Source organism: Magallana gigas, chromosome 2 (assembly GCF_963853765.1).
Source record: "Magallana gigas chromosome 2, xbMagGiga1.1, whole genome shotgun sequence".
Lineage (NCBI taxonomy): Eukaryota > Metazoa > Mollusca > Bivalvia > Ostreida > Ostreidae > Magallana > Magallana gigas.
This window is the reverse complement of record NC_088854.1, coordinates 22,857,777-22,874,877: the sequence shown is the minus strand read 5'-3', so window position 1 is coordinate 22,874,877 and position 17,101 is coordinate 22,857,777. Positions and strand designations below refer to the sequence as shown.

Sequence of the window (17,101 nt, the reverse complement as noted above, 5' to 3'; positions counted from 1 at the left end):
GTTAAAGAAAGATGTTTATATAAACAATAAAATGCTTTCTTTGATGATTCATGCGGGTTATGAAGGTAGCGATCATTGCAGGAAAAATTTAACTACGTAAGTAGTTAATATGTATCTAACGAATAACGTAACTATTGTTCTTGGTCAGTTCTAGAACATGTGGACATTGGGTACATTTACTTGTATTTGCATGAGAAAGGGAACATTCGTCATTTGACACTTTACGAATCTATTAAATAAATTTATATTTTCTCATGCTGCACAAACTCACCGCAGCTGGGTTTTAGCTGAAGAATAATCAGCACCCATGTAGAGATGAAATATGTCATTTATTGAAAATGACGAAAATAATGGAAAATAACGTTTAAAAAGTATATAAAGTATATAAAATGATAGGGAATCAGACCCAAAGGTATTCTGGCAATACAAAAACGACCTATCCATTTATGTTGATCCCCTAAATTTACAGAATAACAATAATTTTTCAAAATGTACAACACATTAAGTAACAGCAAAACGATAAGGTCAAAGTGATTTACCTACATGTACATGTACATACATGTACAAGTATACATATGTACACAATAGAATTTGAACATTTATCTGTAAGTGTCTGACTTTTTAAACAGATTTTAGATTTTGAGTTATCTGACGAGGAAATGAAAGCCATCTGGTCAATGGATAGCGGAGAGCGGTTTTACGCTTCAACGATGTACAATATGTAAGTATTAGAGCCCTTTTAACAACAGCTTGGACTTTGGTCAGTACGTGAAAAATTCTGATTTGATGAAGGCGGGGTCTACTCGTGGTTAACTGCCCATTCATTGGCTAACAGATATGGATATAATGAACGCAATGACACTCGCATGACTTCACACAGGGATGTATGTTTTGCTGAACCAGCGTCAGTTTCACACAGCAGAGCAGATCTTGGCAAACAACTTTCCGGTTATGACTGTCTATGAATATTAATGAGCTTCTCTAAGCGAATTAATAGAAAGGAGGTTGATATTTGACAGCTTGTTTTCATGAGCAAACTAGATAGTAACATCCCACAGAAAGTCCAAGCTCTTGTTAAAACGGTTCTATACATAACAAACAACATTATGTATGCGCTAATTTGAAATATACACTAAAATTATCATATTTTAGAAACAGATTGTTTTTAAAATACATTGTGTAAATGAAATCAAACGAAAATGTAAGAACCCACAAGTATTACCCATTTCACGACGAATATTAAACTAGTGTAGATCAATGCATACACTGAAGAGAGTTTTATACTTAACATTTTTTGAATAATTAAAATGATTTTAAAATACTTATACATGTAATAAGTCCGGCTACGTTATATATTATTGAATTGTTTTATAAATAAAAGCCGCCGAAAAGCTTATTATGTTGCAATTTTCCAAACTGTAGCTCTTAAAGTATATATTTAGATAAATTAAACTATAAGGTGGAAAACTCCATAAGATTTCAAGTTACCATTGAAAGCATACAGGAAACGCATAGTCCGTATAGTTTGGAAAAATTAATGAATAATTGAAATTTTTTACATAGAGGCTAGTATGTAGTGTTATCTATATAACAAGAAGTTACCAAATCAAATTGGTTGGTAATTTCATAGAGTTTAATTGGCGACTGGCAATCCTTTCATAAAAAAGACGTTCACTGAAAACAGTGTAGATCTCCAGTACACGCTTATACATATATGCATGTAATTTGTTCAACTACAAATAATTTTAAATTATTTAGTGTGGGTTGTTCTTATTATGCAAAGGTTGTGCGCGTAGCATATCATTTCACAAAGATGCATGTATAATGATATAATACACTGTAGTTTGAAACTAAAAACGCAGTATCTTTATAATGTAAGAACTAAAGACCCTAGATCACCTACATTTATCCTGTTGATGCAAGCTGTGCATTTATGATATATAGTCGTAATTGTCCGAGACTTTTTATCACTCCTATTTTCACTTATTTCTTCTTAATATCAATGCATATGTATATTTATAGATTGTATACGCTGGTTTTAGCATTCAATTCTTAAATCTGGAAAACTCACAAGTGCATTTGCACTTCGTGTTTTGCCACAGCATGTAATAACATAGAGGTTACAAGTCCAATGTAGAAAGCCTTGAAATACGATACATGTATCATAGATAATCAAACAATTGACAACTTATTACAATTAGTACACGATGTTGATTGAGAAATCCTACCTTTATATTAGATGAATATCTCTGAACATGTGGCCTGACTTAACGATGCGATATAATCGATCATAAAAAAAGAAGTCAATGGGATTTAAATTTTTTGAAACAAGAGATGTAATGCATTGATTTGTCATTTAAAGTAGTCACGAAATGATTAGTCTCTTATTGAACGACACAGAAACAAAACAAATGGACCTCGTCATATACTCCAGTTAAATGAGGACAAAAGACACCCAAGATTTAACCTGTGCGATTTAAATCGGAAGTAATTTTTAAACATCACATAGGCCTATGTCATTCCGTCGATGTACGCACATCTACATACCACCAGAGTTCTGTGAGTTTATTTTTAAGTTATTAAAAAAAATGATATATTGTGATGAATTTTTAGTAAATATTTCAAAGCAATAAGTCAGTGAAGAAATATTTGAATTTTTTAAGGTACATGAGTAGGTAATGGATAGTTATGCAGTTCATAGGCTAGCACCGAAGAAAGAAACAAAAACAACAAACAACAGAGGGAAATCCCCGTTGCTGCAATTACTGAAAAGGACAACTTCCCGGGCTAATATATCCCCCATGATAGACGGAGAGTTTGAGGATTTTGGAATCAATCATCAAAGCGAAAATGGGCAGGTCCAGATGTGTAGTCTGTCTCCAAAACTATCTTTCGATTTCAAGCAGGGATCCAAATCCGGAGACCATGATCCTGGGGGAATTGTTCGTGCTCGGAAAGACAATCTTGTCATCCTGGATTCTGTCTCCAGAAAAATGAAAATGTTCAAGAGAGTGGAAAATAATAAAAACGAGCTACAATTCCGTTGCGCCACAACATACAGCTTTTCAGAGCATTGCCATGGCGTTGCCTCCGTGAAAGAAAACATGCTCGCTGTGACGTCGGATAAGAAAATTGAGTTTTTCAGAGTGAGAAGGTCAAAGCTTAAATGTTCATCGACGACCATTAGAACCCCTTCAAAATGCTTCGCAATAACAGCTACTTCTAAGAAAGTTTTCTTTATTGCACAACTTTCTTCCGTACAAGGATGTATAAAGTGTTACCAAAGAATCAAAGGGACTTTCAAATCCCACTGGGAGCTGGATTATATTATTGAACGTCCATTTGGCGAAACTCTGTCAATTCATTCTTTCTTGGTGGCCGATGAAGAGGAATCCACTATATATTTCACAAATCCTGAGAGTAGATTCCTTGCTTCGATGTCGTGCCGTGGGGAGATGATTCGGATAGCTCGCTTCGACTGGACACCCCGGGGACTGGCAGTCGTGGGGGAATATCTAATCGTTGACAACGACACCGCTCACTCTCTCTGCTTGACGAACAAAAACGGACAAGTTCTCAGGACCTTGATAAGCAATCTTCACGAAAATCCATCTCATTTATGTTATAACCCATTGTCAAAAGAACTGTTCATGTGTGCACTGCGTTCTCCGAAAATTCGTGTGTATTCAGTTCACAATTCTGATGACGCTGGAGTGAGCGAGTGTTAGTCCAAGAGCTTGCAGGGACCCTATAACTAAGGGAAAAACCATTTTATATGTAGCATATTATGTACATTGTGAGGAAGCTTTACGTTGTTTTTTTTGTTTTTTGTTTTTTGTCCTGCATGCAAATGAATGTACAGTTATACATAAAGCAAATCCTAAAAGTCTACGTAATTCTGTGAATTTTCAAGAACAGATGTGTTCATTATTTGTAAGTTTTATAGTCAACCATGTGCAGTTTGATTTTTACATGTATACATCTTTTTCAATTTTGTAAGTATACGTTTCTGCATTGGGGTTTTCTCTTTTGTATTTTTTTTTTTTGGAAACAAAACTTTTTTTCTAGTTTAATAAATCGTTTGCACCTTCCAAACTATGTTCAGTGTTTTAAATGCTCATAATTAAATTAGATACACAATGATTTTTTTCATAAACGAACCTTATCCCTCGTTTATATTATTAAAGTAAACTAGTTTTATACGTATTGATCAGTACAAATATACCGGTACTACCATATAGTTAAAGAATTATGCTAGCATTGTTGTCAAAGCATTTTATATAACAAATCGTCACGGGAGAACAAAATTATTCTCTATCCTATCCAATTCCTATCCAATCTGACCAAATTGAAGTGAAGAAATGCATGTAATTTTGCAGTTAGTTACGAAAGCCGAGAAGGATCATTCGAGATTAGAGATTCGAAATACGAGATTCGAAATACGAGATTCGAGATTCGAAATTCGAGATTCAATATCTAAATTAACCAATCAAATCATGGATCTGAAACCTGTATCCTAGCAACATCAAACTGTTCTAAATAAAGAACATTCGTACATGCTCTTTCCTACAAATAAATGTCTTAATAGCTCTTATATAGTGGTTATAAAATGGTTAAATTAACATTGATGAATTAACCCCACACAGTAAAAACAATTAAATTAGAAATAACACTGTTGGCTTTGCGAATCTAAGTGGTTTTGTTTGCCCTGTATGTATTTCCCCTCGAACAATTTTAACCCGAAGTGTATTCGCCCCAACTGTGTAAAAATCGGCTCGCGAAGAAAGATCTGTTTAATCTAAATGTTTTAGCTATGAAACGAAACTCAAAAAAATAATCGACATGTCAAAATATAGGTTATGATAAAGTTTTAAACCATAGAAGATTAATAGAATCATTCATTATTACGAGTGTGGGATAGTGAAATTCCACCGAGGGGACAAGATTCACTGTCTAGGACGAGGCTTTGCCGAGTCCTAGACCGTGAATCTTGGCCCCGAGGTGGAATTCACTATCCCACACTCGTATATAATGAATGATTATTTTTCTCGCATTATATTAGCCTTAAAAATGATGTTTGACAACTTTCTGTTATGACGTTCAAAAGATTACTTTCGGTTTATTCCTCCGCGTGCTTCAAATAGTGCAAGTTAAATGAAAGCATACGACAGTTTTTTCAATTAAAATATGAAAAATTGTAATTAACTATGCAACACAATTACTTAATGGATAATCTCAATGCACTATTTTGCATTTCCCTACAGCAGACAACGTTTGTTTACGTTTTCAAACAGCGTAGTAATACACAGTGTAAGACAGAAAAATCTCACACTGCTGTCTCACACCGGACAAACCGATCTCACACCGGTGATAATGCGAGAAATAATGATTTACAACCTCAAAGACAAAACTCCAGATAAGAATAGTGTATTGTAGGATATGGCAATGCCATTGTCGATATGAGAGAGAGAGAGAGAGAGAGAGAGAGAGAGAGAGAGAGACAGACAGACAGACAGACAGACACAGAGAGAGTTTTGTAGTGTCAAATTCAGTTTGATTTAGAATTTGAAATTGATTTGATTTGTTACAAGTATTACCACTCATCGAGTTCGACTTGCTTTCCTTTTCTTTCATCCACTGGATTTAAAGCTATTAATTTTTGAAAATATTTTGAATTTATGGCCTGATTATATATAAATTAGAGCTGCGCTGGTGCATATATTTACCCAAATGGACCAAAATATAACCAAATGACAAAATTAGTTTTAAACGTACGACTCTTTTTTTCAATTCTAATCGGGTATGTCCTTTAGAAAAATCTTGAACCACACACATTTTAGCAAATAAAACGACAATTGTTTCATTTTTTTATGGGGAGGGAGGTGGTGCCGGTAAAGGACATGTATTGCTTGTGGCAGTTGTGCTATACTCTCATTTGTTATAATAGGTAATACTACATATTGATATAAAATGAAAGTTTCCAATTACACTGTACATAGCTTCTATCACGCATTTTGACCCGTGCATAGTTTAAAACAATTTTCAAAGCATTTAATGTAATTCAACCGATCATTTTTTAAATTTAATTTTCTGGATCCCCGCCTGATACGTCCGCCTTCTTGTATATTAGAATTACATGTACGTTGACCATATGTACACATTAACTTAATCGGCTATGTTATGGGACGATAACATTTTTTATCAATGTTTTTGCAGGATATGTAACAAATAACAGCCTATTTGTGGGTTTTTGCACTGATTATTTGAGATAATTTGCCGCCATCTTTTATGCATTCCACACACCACTCACAGTTTCTTTATTTGGTGTTCTGTGTGTAGGGCGACAAATTGGTAAATTTGCACCACTCACCCCTTGTAGCTTCATCCTGATTACATTTTATCTGGCTAAGTGTAATGTGGTAGTATATTAAATACACACATCTTTAGAGAGTTACTTACAATAAAAGTAAACATTTGTATGACTTATATGTAATTATTGTCAATTTTGGTGCGGGGGGGGGGGGGGGGGGGGTAGGAAACTACAGAGAAACTTAACTTGGCTGTGAAACATATGCTTTTATTCTTTCTTGTTGATATATCAATGAATGAATTATAACAAAATATATGTACAACAATTAATTTTGAAATATTCATGCACAATCAAATAAAGGGTTTTACTGTTCTCTGCACAAGAAATCGGCAATGTGAACAAATTGGCACCTTATCATCCCTACCTTTGATTGTAGAGAGTAGGTATCCTTCTATATTGAAAACAATTCCAAAAGTAAGACTCATAATAAGTTGTTTACTGAGGAAAAGGAAAAAAAATTGTATTTTTTAATAATTCCGTATGATGTGATAATATCTCAATGATTTGTTTATTATCATAGTACTAGTGTATCACTGTATGCATACATAAAAAAGATAAGTAATGCTTAATATTTAGATTATTTAGATACATGTACTAATCTTCATGCGGGGATCTAGAAAGGAGGGGGTCAGGGGATCTGGACCCCCTCCTCGGGAAAATTGGAGCTTATTAAATTTACATAGTAAATTTTTTTAAAATTGGCCTAGGACCCCCTACAGAAAAAATTAGCTACGCTTATGAAGTTCTCTACCATAACCGCATTTTTACACAAAAGGGGTGAATAAACCAGGGTTTTAAACTATTACTGGTGGTGAAATACCTTAGGGTTCAAACGCATCAGGTGGAAATGCACCAGGGCAAACAAAATCACTTAGATCCGCGAAGCACACTGCATTATTACTAGTCTACTTAGATATTCTGTGTAAAAGTAAATAAAAATAATTATTTAGTTAGGTAGGGAGAAGTGAACATAGCATTTATTTGTATATAAGAGCATGTACGTATGATTTTATTTAGAACAGTTTGATGTCGCTAGGATACATATTTTCAGATCCTTGATTTGATTGGTTAATTTAGATATTGAATCTCGAATTTCGAATTTCGAATCTCGTATTTCGAATCTCGTATTTCGAATCTCGAATCTCGAATGATCCTTCTCGGCTTTCGTAGTTAGTAACTTTGAAAGATTTCGAATAAATTGCCTAAAATAACTGTTAGTAGAAAGAACTGTCGATCGCGACGAGCAATGTGTTAGTACCTTCGTTCCTAAAAATCCAAGCCAATTCTATATCGAATAATGTTAATTCGTTCTTTTATTGTTAGTAGTGCATTGGTACTCTGAAAGTTATAAATGAAATATAATTGATGTTTATCTATTTGGTGATATTTTAATTAGATATTTCGAGAAATGATTCCCGAAGAACTTTTATGGCTGAAATGAATAGGGTGTGACGTATGCGCTGTTAAATAAAAATGTGAAGTATGCAAGTTTGACTATAGGTTTTAAGTACTAATCGTTCCTTTAATGCCCTTACACTGGAAGTTCGCGACTGCAACAAGTTGCATACTTGGGAAGAATGGGGCGGGGGGGGGGGGTGGTGAATGTATCTCGTGCATTGACATAAAGTGAATTACTTTTGTGAATAAAAGGCCAATTCTTTTAACTTTTGTGTGTACGATATACATGCCATTGTACTTGTAAAATAATATAATCAAGAACAATTGGGGATTTTAAACAAAGTTGATCTATGGATATCAACCTATATCTTCCAAAGCTTTTTTTTAAATCATTTTATCTTAAACACAGCCCCATCACGTAAGTCTGTTACATGAGATGGACGAGGACTTCTCCATTTCAGGGGCTTATTTGTTGAATTAAATGTTCCATAACATATCAAATCTATGTAATTGATGCTCTTACAATCGCTGTTTTATTCATCGAAACAATTTCAGGCGATCTGTAGCATAACTTATTGCAATTATTTTTTGGAGATTTATTTCAAGCTAAGGAGAATATTCAACTATGCCCTACGTGACTTTGTAAGTAGTCGGGATCCTATTTATCTATATACTATCTATATACTATACTGATAATTGAAAACATATTGCGAGTTTAAAAAGTTCAGTTATATAGTTGTTTATATATAAATTCAGTTACATTTGTTTATTTCAATTCAATAGCAATATTTTTTTGATAGTAATATTTGTACGCGTTGTATTGTAATAATTTAGAGTTAACCTAATATACAAACTAAGTTATAATATAAATTTAGGAACAGGTTTAAAAAAAAAAAGACGAATGCATTTCAATGTACTCTGTAAATATCAAACATCAAATCCAATACATATACTAATATTACAATGTATTTCTAAACCTTGGAACTACGCGCTCTGATCTATATACTTTTCCATTTTAGCTTAGATTCCATTCTCGGACCAATAGGTCTATATGAGGGACTCCGATCAGTAAGAGACGACAACTTCATAGACCGCATGTCCTATTACTACACCAACATGTTCCTGCTTTTCTTCACGGTCCTCGTATCAACAGAGGACTTTGTAGAACCCATACACTGCTGGAGCCCCGAGGAGTTCACGGACTCAGAAAGATATTACACGCTACAACTGTGCTGGATATCAAACACATATCGTGTACCATTTTCAGAGCCTATCCCCCCTCAGTTTGAACCACGTGACAATGATGAAGTGACGTATTATCAATGGGTTCCATTAATCCTTCTGCTTATGGCAGCATGCTTCACGATTCCGCGGCAAGTGTGGAAATATTGCTCTCAAAGGTCGGGAATCGGAATAAAAAAGATGTTGTCATTGGTAGATGAATCGGTTAAAGACGAGCCGAGTGTCCGAGAGAAGAAAATAAATATGATAGCTGAATATATAGACTGTTGGTGCACAAACATGAAACCGTTTCGAAGTGGAATGTACTCTGGAATACGTGAAAGATACGGACGATTTTGCAGTGTTGGCTTTGGGCGTCATTATGGAAACTATCTTGTAACTTTGTGTGTTTTTGTGAAATTTCTTTATTTTGGAAATGCGATAGCACAGCTGTATTTTTTGAACGAGTTTCTTGGCGGAAAAGACTTTTGGATATATGGATATGAAGTCATATACAAGGTCATACTGGAACATAATTGGGGCCAGTCCTCAAGGTTTCCCAAAGTCACGCTTTGCGATTTTGATTTACGACAACTGGAAAACGTTCAGAGATGGACGTTACAGTGTGTTCTTCCGGTCAACATGTACAACGAAAAAATATTTATTTTTCTGTGGTTTTGGCTTTCATTAGTTGCGTTTTTAAGTTTTTGTAATTTAATTTACAGTTTGTTTTTAGTCGTATACTCTCGCCAGAAAACAACATTTGCGAAGAAATATCTCAAAATGGAAAATGTTTACGACAAAGGAAATTTTCTCTCACGAAAAATGGTCCGGAAGTTTGCGGACACTCATTTACGACAGGATGGAATCTTTCTACTGAAGTTGATAGCTTTCAATACGAACACTGTGTTTGTCTCTAAGATCATTAACATATTGTGGGAAAAGTATCGCGAACGCGTGCATGAAGTTGGTCGGACTGTCGAAAACGAGTTTTATGAGGGAAGACGAACCACCATACGGTATATACCGGAACCGAACTACGGCCACGTCACAGATGGGTACGAAAGTGAAGTATAGTTTATCTTACATGTAACAGCTGATTTATGTTAATTAATGCGCGTTGTGTATCTTACATATAATTTCGAGCTTTCGCTCTGAATGAAATTCTAACTTACAATCTAATAATAAATCTTCTCTTCAGTTTTCGAGAAAAAGAGGTAAAAGGTTCTTAGAATACTAAGTACTAGATACTCGCTTCTTGTATCTGGGTGTATCTGATACCGTATTTATTCTCACTAATAATGTATACACATGTATCAGTATCACATCAATTTTTAATACATCTATTCATTTGTCCGTTAAACTATAATATTCATGGAAAAAACATGCAAATCATTGTCTGTAAATGTATATTAACTTTATGAAGATGTATGTTGATGTAAATAAAAGGTTTTTGTTAATCATTACCATTATTACTTTATCCATATGATGAGTTTAAATGTTTTATTTCCATTTGAGTTTTTCTCTATACTATCAAAACCTACTTCAATAACTTTACATATTATATATATACAAATATTGAATGTTGCTCCATAATATCGTTTTTTAAACAACTAACTGCGGTAAATAAGTTTTGATTTAATTAAAGTACGTGTATTTCTATATGTAAACGATTATTTACTGCATGAGTGTTGAGGTAAAGATACATGTACATGAGAAAATTACAATAAAATGTACATGTAAACTTATGAATAAAAAGATATGTTGTCTTTCAGAAAATGATACATGTATGTTATTAAATTCAAATTAGATAGTTGATATAAAATGCAATCCGGTATTCTTCCGACCATGAAAATATAGACTTTTTACATGTTTTTATTTTTTTTTTTACCGGTTGGCACAGTGTATTTGTAATTTCAGCAAATTTGAACCTTTGCTTTTATAATCCGGCTAATTCTCCGCATCGATCCGATTATAGAAAAAAAATTACTTTGGATCCACAGAGCCGATAGATTATATACAGAATATAAGCACGGATTCAGAAAAAATTTCCAGGGGAGGAGGGGTCCGACGCAATCGCAACTTCTCGGGCCTTTCCGGCAAGCTCGGAAAAACACCTCGAATGTATTAACATCACCGGATGTTAGAATTTTATAGAAAATGGAGTCGCTTCCCATTAAAATGAGTATCGGCTAGACAGTCTTGTATGTCGCTTCTGTGTTATATTTTAGTGTATATCGTTTACTTTAATGAAGTATAGCTCACATCTCAACAGATCGTAAAATGTGTTCTATTTATTTCAAGTTTTACAAAAAGGGGGGTTGTCATGGACGCCTGGGTAATACATTCGAGGTGTTTTTCCGAGCTTGCCGGAAAGGCCCGAGAAGTTGCGATTGGGGTCCGACGGTTATTTGAGTTTGCCAGGGGAGTCAGATGCTTTTGGTAATTTATAATGTATATTTTAAGAAATTTGAATTTTGCAGGGGGAGGGTCTGGACCCCCCTGACACCCCCCCCCCCTCTAGATCCGCGCATAATACATGTACATGTATATGCGAAAGAAACATGATCGAACTATAAATGACAATTTTATTATTATTATGTATTTATTATCAATTATCCCCGAGTACCCAAACTCCAAACATTCCGCGTTTCTCTGTAAATTATTTCTTGCGGTTTTTATCATTTGCAATTACTAAATATAACCTGAAACGTTCTAATCTATAAAATTATTAACAAAAATATTTTTATTATTATCCAAATAATCCCTCTGAATACGACGTTTATCACACGTGCTATCATAACTTATGAACGTAACTCCGTCACCCACATGATCTATGAAACGTCAGGGAATGGAGACACATTAACAATTTAGTTTAAACTCAAGTTGTATCTAGGCCAAGTTATAATAAGTAAAATTGATGTATACAATTTAAATTGTTTTTAATTTCATCAAAGTGAAATGATCGCCAGAATAAATCAAAGTACTGAAAGCCGGTCTCTTTTGGAGCTATAAACAAAAATATGTCTGTCTAGTAGAAAAAAGTTCTGTTGCTGCCTTGAATTTTGCAACATGCGTTATATATTCAATCCCCATTTCTTCAACGCGCATCAAAGTAGTTCATGGAAATTCATGCGCATTGTATGTGTCCAAAATGCATAGTCTTGTTTTTAAAACACTTATTAATAAGAAAACTAAAAAAGATAGACAATTCTCTCGAAATTAAAAAAAAGAAGAAATAAAATGCCAACACTTTTGACAAAACGTGGCTCTTTGTGTAACTATTTGGTATAGCGGAAGCTTTTACTTTGACGCTGGTTTTTTGTTGACTTTTGAAGTTGTGCTATTTATAGTATCATTGGCGATTTGCCTGCCTACAGTCAGGTCTCTGCTTTCAGCAGAGCCCGGCTAAAAATGGTTCCTTGTAACAACAATCACAATGACCTTTTCAGAATGTATGGATGCTGTTTGATTTCTGTCCTTACATACATGTATTTCAAATATATCATTTCAATAATGAATAATCTATGATTATTTTATTTACTTATTACATTTTTAATAAATGTAGCATATTCTAAACACTGACATACCGCATATATCTGTAACAACGCTATTGCGGACTGAAATTTTTTTTTATTATTAAACTTAATAAAAAATGAATTGCATGTGAAATGCTTTATCTTGACCTTTCTTAAAATGACTGACCACGTAAATCATCGAAATGGCCTGCATGTCAGAAATATCGTTATTTCCATGCACCCGTGAAAAAGTGTAATTATTGTTGCATAAAATGAACACGGTGTAATTTTGTTATGTTTGAACACGTTCTTAAATTTACCGTTGTAAATTGTTGACATTTGATTGAAGATATTTGACATGCAAAAAATGACGTCATAATTGCACTTGATTTGAAACGGCGATGAGTTTCCCGAAAGTGACGGAGTTAGGGTTGTGACGGAGTTAGGGGGCTAGGCAATACATAAAGACTTGATATAGGGTAAACAATGGCTTTTAGCACAGTTTATTAAAGATATTGCAGAAAAAAGACAAACAATAGAAAGTGTGTTGTCCCTAATGAGCGCGTCACGTGATCAGTGTGGCGTAAAATGTATGCGATTCGGTTAAACCGCTATTGCAATTCCACTAACTTGTTAACATTGTGTTTTAAAGCTTACATCATTCTTCAATCTTCCTCCTAAGATTAACACTGTAGGCCAGGTATGACATCATACGGTTGAACCGACTAAAAGGGTATCATAACGACTCTACACGTCAAGCTAAATAAATATATTTACTGTACAAACACATGAAATTACTACATATGCTAATACACACATTGAATTATACCCTATGCCCGGAAGGCAAACCCGATTTTGTCCTTTCTGATATATTTATATGTTAATCGTACAATACAATTTGCATTATCCACCGTTCCCGGAAGGCAAGTCATTGGTAACGACTGCCACTTCACACTCGCGTTGCTTATACAACTTTTTCCTGCTTCTGTGCAAAAGTGCACAGTTACTTGTAACATTCAATGAATGCATGATGGAATTGAGTAGTGTGTGTATACGATCAGGGTTGTTACTTAGAGGTAGGTGTCGTATGGTGGTCGGAGGAGCGTCGTTAGGGCGGAGATTTTGCGCAGTGGCCTCTAGCTCTGTCCTTCGTACATGTAGGGAGAATAATCCAAAGTCTTCTGATGAGCGATTAGGTGCCGGGTCACAAAATGTCAACAAAAAACTAACGTGGCAACCCAACAAAATAGTTGTGCAATGTCGTCTCAAAAATGGGAATAGCAAGCTACCTGTGGAAGTAAACGTGTTTGACAATGAACTGGGACACGGTGCCCCTACAGTGGTCATGTTGCTGGGGCTGGTCGGCAGTGGGGAGGATTTCCGGTCAATGGTGACCTATTTAAGCTCTTCTGGGATCAGATGTGTGGCTCCGGAAATACCAGGTATATATATATATATGATTATGTATACTATTGTTAATAAGATTCATTCATGATTTTGTCATATATTACTCCTTCAACAAAATATATTTTTAAAGAGTATTTTCTGAATTAGTTTCGCCAACCGGTCGATATTGTGCCAGTCTTATTCTTTGGTTTCAATGCAGCAAATCGATAGAATGCACCATGTTGGTGGGTCTTTCTTCATGTTAAAAAACATCGGGTGATTTTTTTTATTACATGTGTATTGTATAAAGACATATACAGAAACCAAGATTGTTAATCATCTAAAGTATAGAAATCTGTAAAATTTTTACGTGATTAAAGTGATATCAAACAATTATTGTACTGTTATTCTGCATAAATATATACAGATCTTGACGTTTACATACATATGTACCGACATCTTGGGGTGGGATTGAAATAATACCTGCAAAGATGCATGTATATTGTATATGATTGTAAAAGTCAACGAAACGTTTATTATATTTTAGGATTTGGAGACAGTTTGATATCGAGATCTGATATCTACAATCTCGACTTTACATCTTTTGGGCAATGTCAGATGTTGGCTGATATACTCAGAGGGTGGGGCATCACAAGGTAAAAAAATGCTTGATAAGGCCTAAAAAAATGTTGTGTGTTTAGGGTAACCCTACCTAACCTACAAAAATGCCCCGATCCTACCATTTTTAGATGTCTGTTTTTAACAGATTGAGATCTTTATATTATTTCTATTAAAAACCCATTTTTAAATATGACACAAACAAACACTCTTAGGATTCATGCATAAAAAATATGATCAAATAAAAAAAAAATCCCTACCTACCTAACCTAATTTTTTCATCAGTGTTACCCTAAACACACAAATTTTTTTATAGGCCTAAAATGTATCAACAATCCTTCTCCTTTATTGTTGCTTGTCTTGAGTATGACATACATGTATAAATTATTGAGAGTTTTGATCGAAATGTTAATGGACTTTTGAACCAATCAATACAAGTGAAATAACATCACCTGGTGCAATATTAATAGCAAGAGCGTGTTTTTAAATAAATAGTTTAGTGGTAAAAGATGTGATATTGTATGATTCCTTTATGGTTGTGTACTCTGCAGAATAGACAGTGTGATATCCCATAGTGCTGCATCTTGGTTAGCCGTAAGGTTTGGAGCTTCTACCCAGAATGTTAGGTCTCTGTCCCTAATTAACCCAATGAGCATCCGTCCAAATAAGTATGTTAGCACTCGTAGCAAAATATAGTTTTAAACATATACTTTTAAATGATTTTAATGATTCCAATTGAAAGTTGACAAGTATGCATAGTTTATTCACAAGAATATTTTTGCAGATGCGTCCAAGAATATTTACTATATTTACAATGGACTTTTTAGTTTTAAGTGAATAATTTTACACAAATAGTAAATATTTTTTTTTAATATATTGAAAACTTTGAAGACATTTTACGAGAATCACATTGATAACAATTTCAGGGCAATGAGACCCTATGCGTGGACAAAACTGGTTGGAGCAGCAGCGAGAAATCGTGTTTTTTGGCCAGTTGTTGACTCTTATATAGAGATTGGGGCTCGTAGATCAGGTATTATTGATTTCTGTGTGATATTTTAGAAATCCTTCAGTGTAATCTTTAGACAAAACAGAAAGAATAATTACGAGTACATATGATGAAAGTGATGTATAAACACCAACTAACACAGACGTATTCTTAATCGTTATAAACGTCATATGAAAGCTAATTTTTGTCAAAAGAAAAAAAGCATTCTAATAAATTTCTAGGCTTCAAGATCCCCGCACACAAGCAGAGACAGAAGTTCGTAGGTCTTGAGGCAGTGTCTACTGTTGATTTTAATGCGGTAAGGTCCCCGTCTCTTAGTCGTAAATGTTTAAGATAATTTGGCGTGCGACGTGAAATACTTATATATGTTTTGTGAAATAAGTACATGTACACGTGTATATATATTTGAAAAAGAAAAACAAGATCTAGATGTTACTAAATTTAATAGATTGAGGAAATTGATTTAAAACTCATCTGACTGCAATTGATTTAAAATTCATTTGATTGCAATTACATGTATATTTTATATTCACATGCAATATCAGTACTTCAGGTTATCACCTCTTCCTTCTGTTTGATCTCATGCAGGTTACGGAGGATGTGATAGCAATCCGAGAAAAGCGACTTCCGGTGTCTGTTGCCTGGAGTCGAAACGATAAAATGATAGAAGAGAAGCTGTCACGTGATCTCCTAAACACTTTGGGCATACATCAAGACGTAAAGAAAAATCAAGATCAAGGTATCACTGAAACTAAATGGAGTTTCTTTTAAATTTAATTTACCGTATTTATAAGAATTCTGTTCAATCTGTTCATTGTTATGAGTGTAAAGTACATGATCAGAATTAATCGTAAAAAAAATGCAAGTGTATATTTGAAAGATAAATATCATTATTTTAAATATATTTATCGTTTGTATGAAACTTTTTAGTTGTACTTCTGTTTTCTGTTTAACTCAAGGTTCGACCATATACAAGGAGGAACTAGTGTTTGAAAGTGGCGGACATGTCCTTCATCAAAAGCACTCTAAATCAATATCTGAAAACATCATTGCCATGCTTCAGACTGTGTTCTGATTCCAATGCGTCAATAATAAATAATCTATCTAGTTATGTTTAAATAATGAATTCGAAGCACAAAGTTATCTACATAATGTTAATTTGGTGGAGTTTTTTTTCACGGAAATAATTGATGAACTAGGAATTTCCGGAGCAAGTATTTCTCAGAATATTTGTCAATGTTGAATGAAGAATCGATTAAATGAAGCCAAATTAATTATATCAGATCAAACTGTTAAATATACCATTTTATTCTGACGCTTATTAAACGAATTGAATAATCTATATATAATGTTAATAATAAGCACGCCGATTATAACAAAGGCGGATTTTATAGAGGGAAGTATCATAAATTGCGTTCAATGTGACATACAAATATACAGTAGTTGGCCATGAATGAGTTCGCAAAATGGCGGCGTCGTCGATGTAAACAAACTTCGTCTGCAAAAATCAAACTCCGATTTTTGATCTTAAAATTATAAATCATTTGCCTTCTTGTTTAGTATTTAGTTATCTGCCCTTTT

At 34.1% G+C, this 17,101-nt stretch overlaps 3 protein-coding genes across 4 annotated transcripts; all 3 read left to right on the top strand.

Moving 5' to 3' along the window:
* Positions 1 to 2,400: 2,400 nt before the first annotated feature.
* Positions 2,401 to 4,051, top strand: LOC105330017 (uncharacterized). The gene is made up of 2 exons (XM_011431556.4): positions 2,401 to 2,559; positions 2,664 to 4,051. Exon 2 carries the CDS (start codon positions 2,679 to 2,681, stop codon positions 3,726 to 3,728), a length of 1,050 nt encoding a protein of 349 aa, XP_011429858.3. The 5' UTR covers positions 2,401 to 2,559; positions 2,664 to 2,678; the 3' UTR covers positions 3,729 to 4,051.
* Positions 4,052 to 8,221: 4,170 nt separating this feature from the next.
* LOC105330018 (innexin unc-9) lies at positions 8,222 to 10,449 on the top strand. The gene is made up of 3 exons (XM_066075668.1): positions 8,222 to 8,410; positions 8,788 to 10,047; positions 10,191 to 10,449. Exons 1-3 carry the CDS (start codon positions 8,394 to 8,396, stop codon positions 10,219 to 10,221), a joined length of 1,308 nt encoding a protein of 435 aa, XP_065931740.1. The 5' UTR covers positions 8,222 to 8,393; the 3' UTR covers positions 10,222 to 10,449.
* A 2,956-nt stretch (positions 10,450 to 13,405) lies between these two features.
* Positions 13,406 to 16,631, top strand: LOC105330019 (uncharacterized). 2 transcript variants are annotated; one of them, XM_011431559.4, is made up of 7 exons: positions 13,408 to 13,949; positions 14,441 to 14,549; positions 15,063 to 15,179; positions 15,438 to 15,544; positions 15,742 to 15,818; positions 16,109 to 16,259; positions 16,480 to 16,631. In XM_011431559.4, the coding sequence occupies exons 1-7, from the start codon at positions 13,535 to 13,537 to the stop codon at positions 16,593 to 16,595; spliced, it is 1,092 nt and encodes a 363-aa protein (XP_011429861.3). In that variant the 5' UTR covers positions 13,408 to 13,534; the 3' UTR covers positions 16,596 to 16,631. The 2 variants fall into 2 exon arrangements, with proteins under 2 accessions (XP_011429862.3, XP_011429861.3); XM_011431560.4 differs by lacking the exon at positions 15,063 to 15,179 and having other exon boundaries at positions 13,406 to 13,949.
* The last annotated feature ends 470 nt before the right edge of the window (positions 16,632 to 17,101 follow it).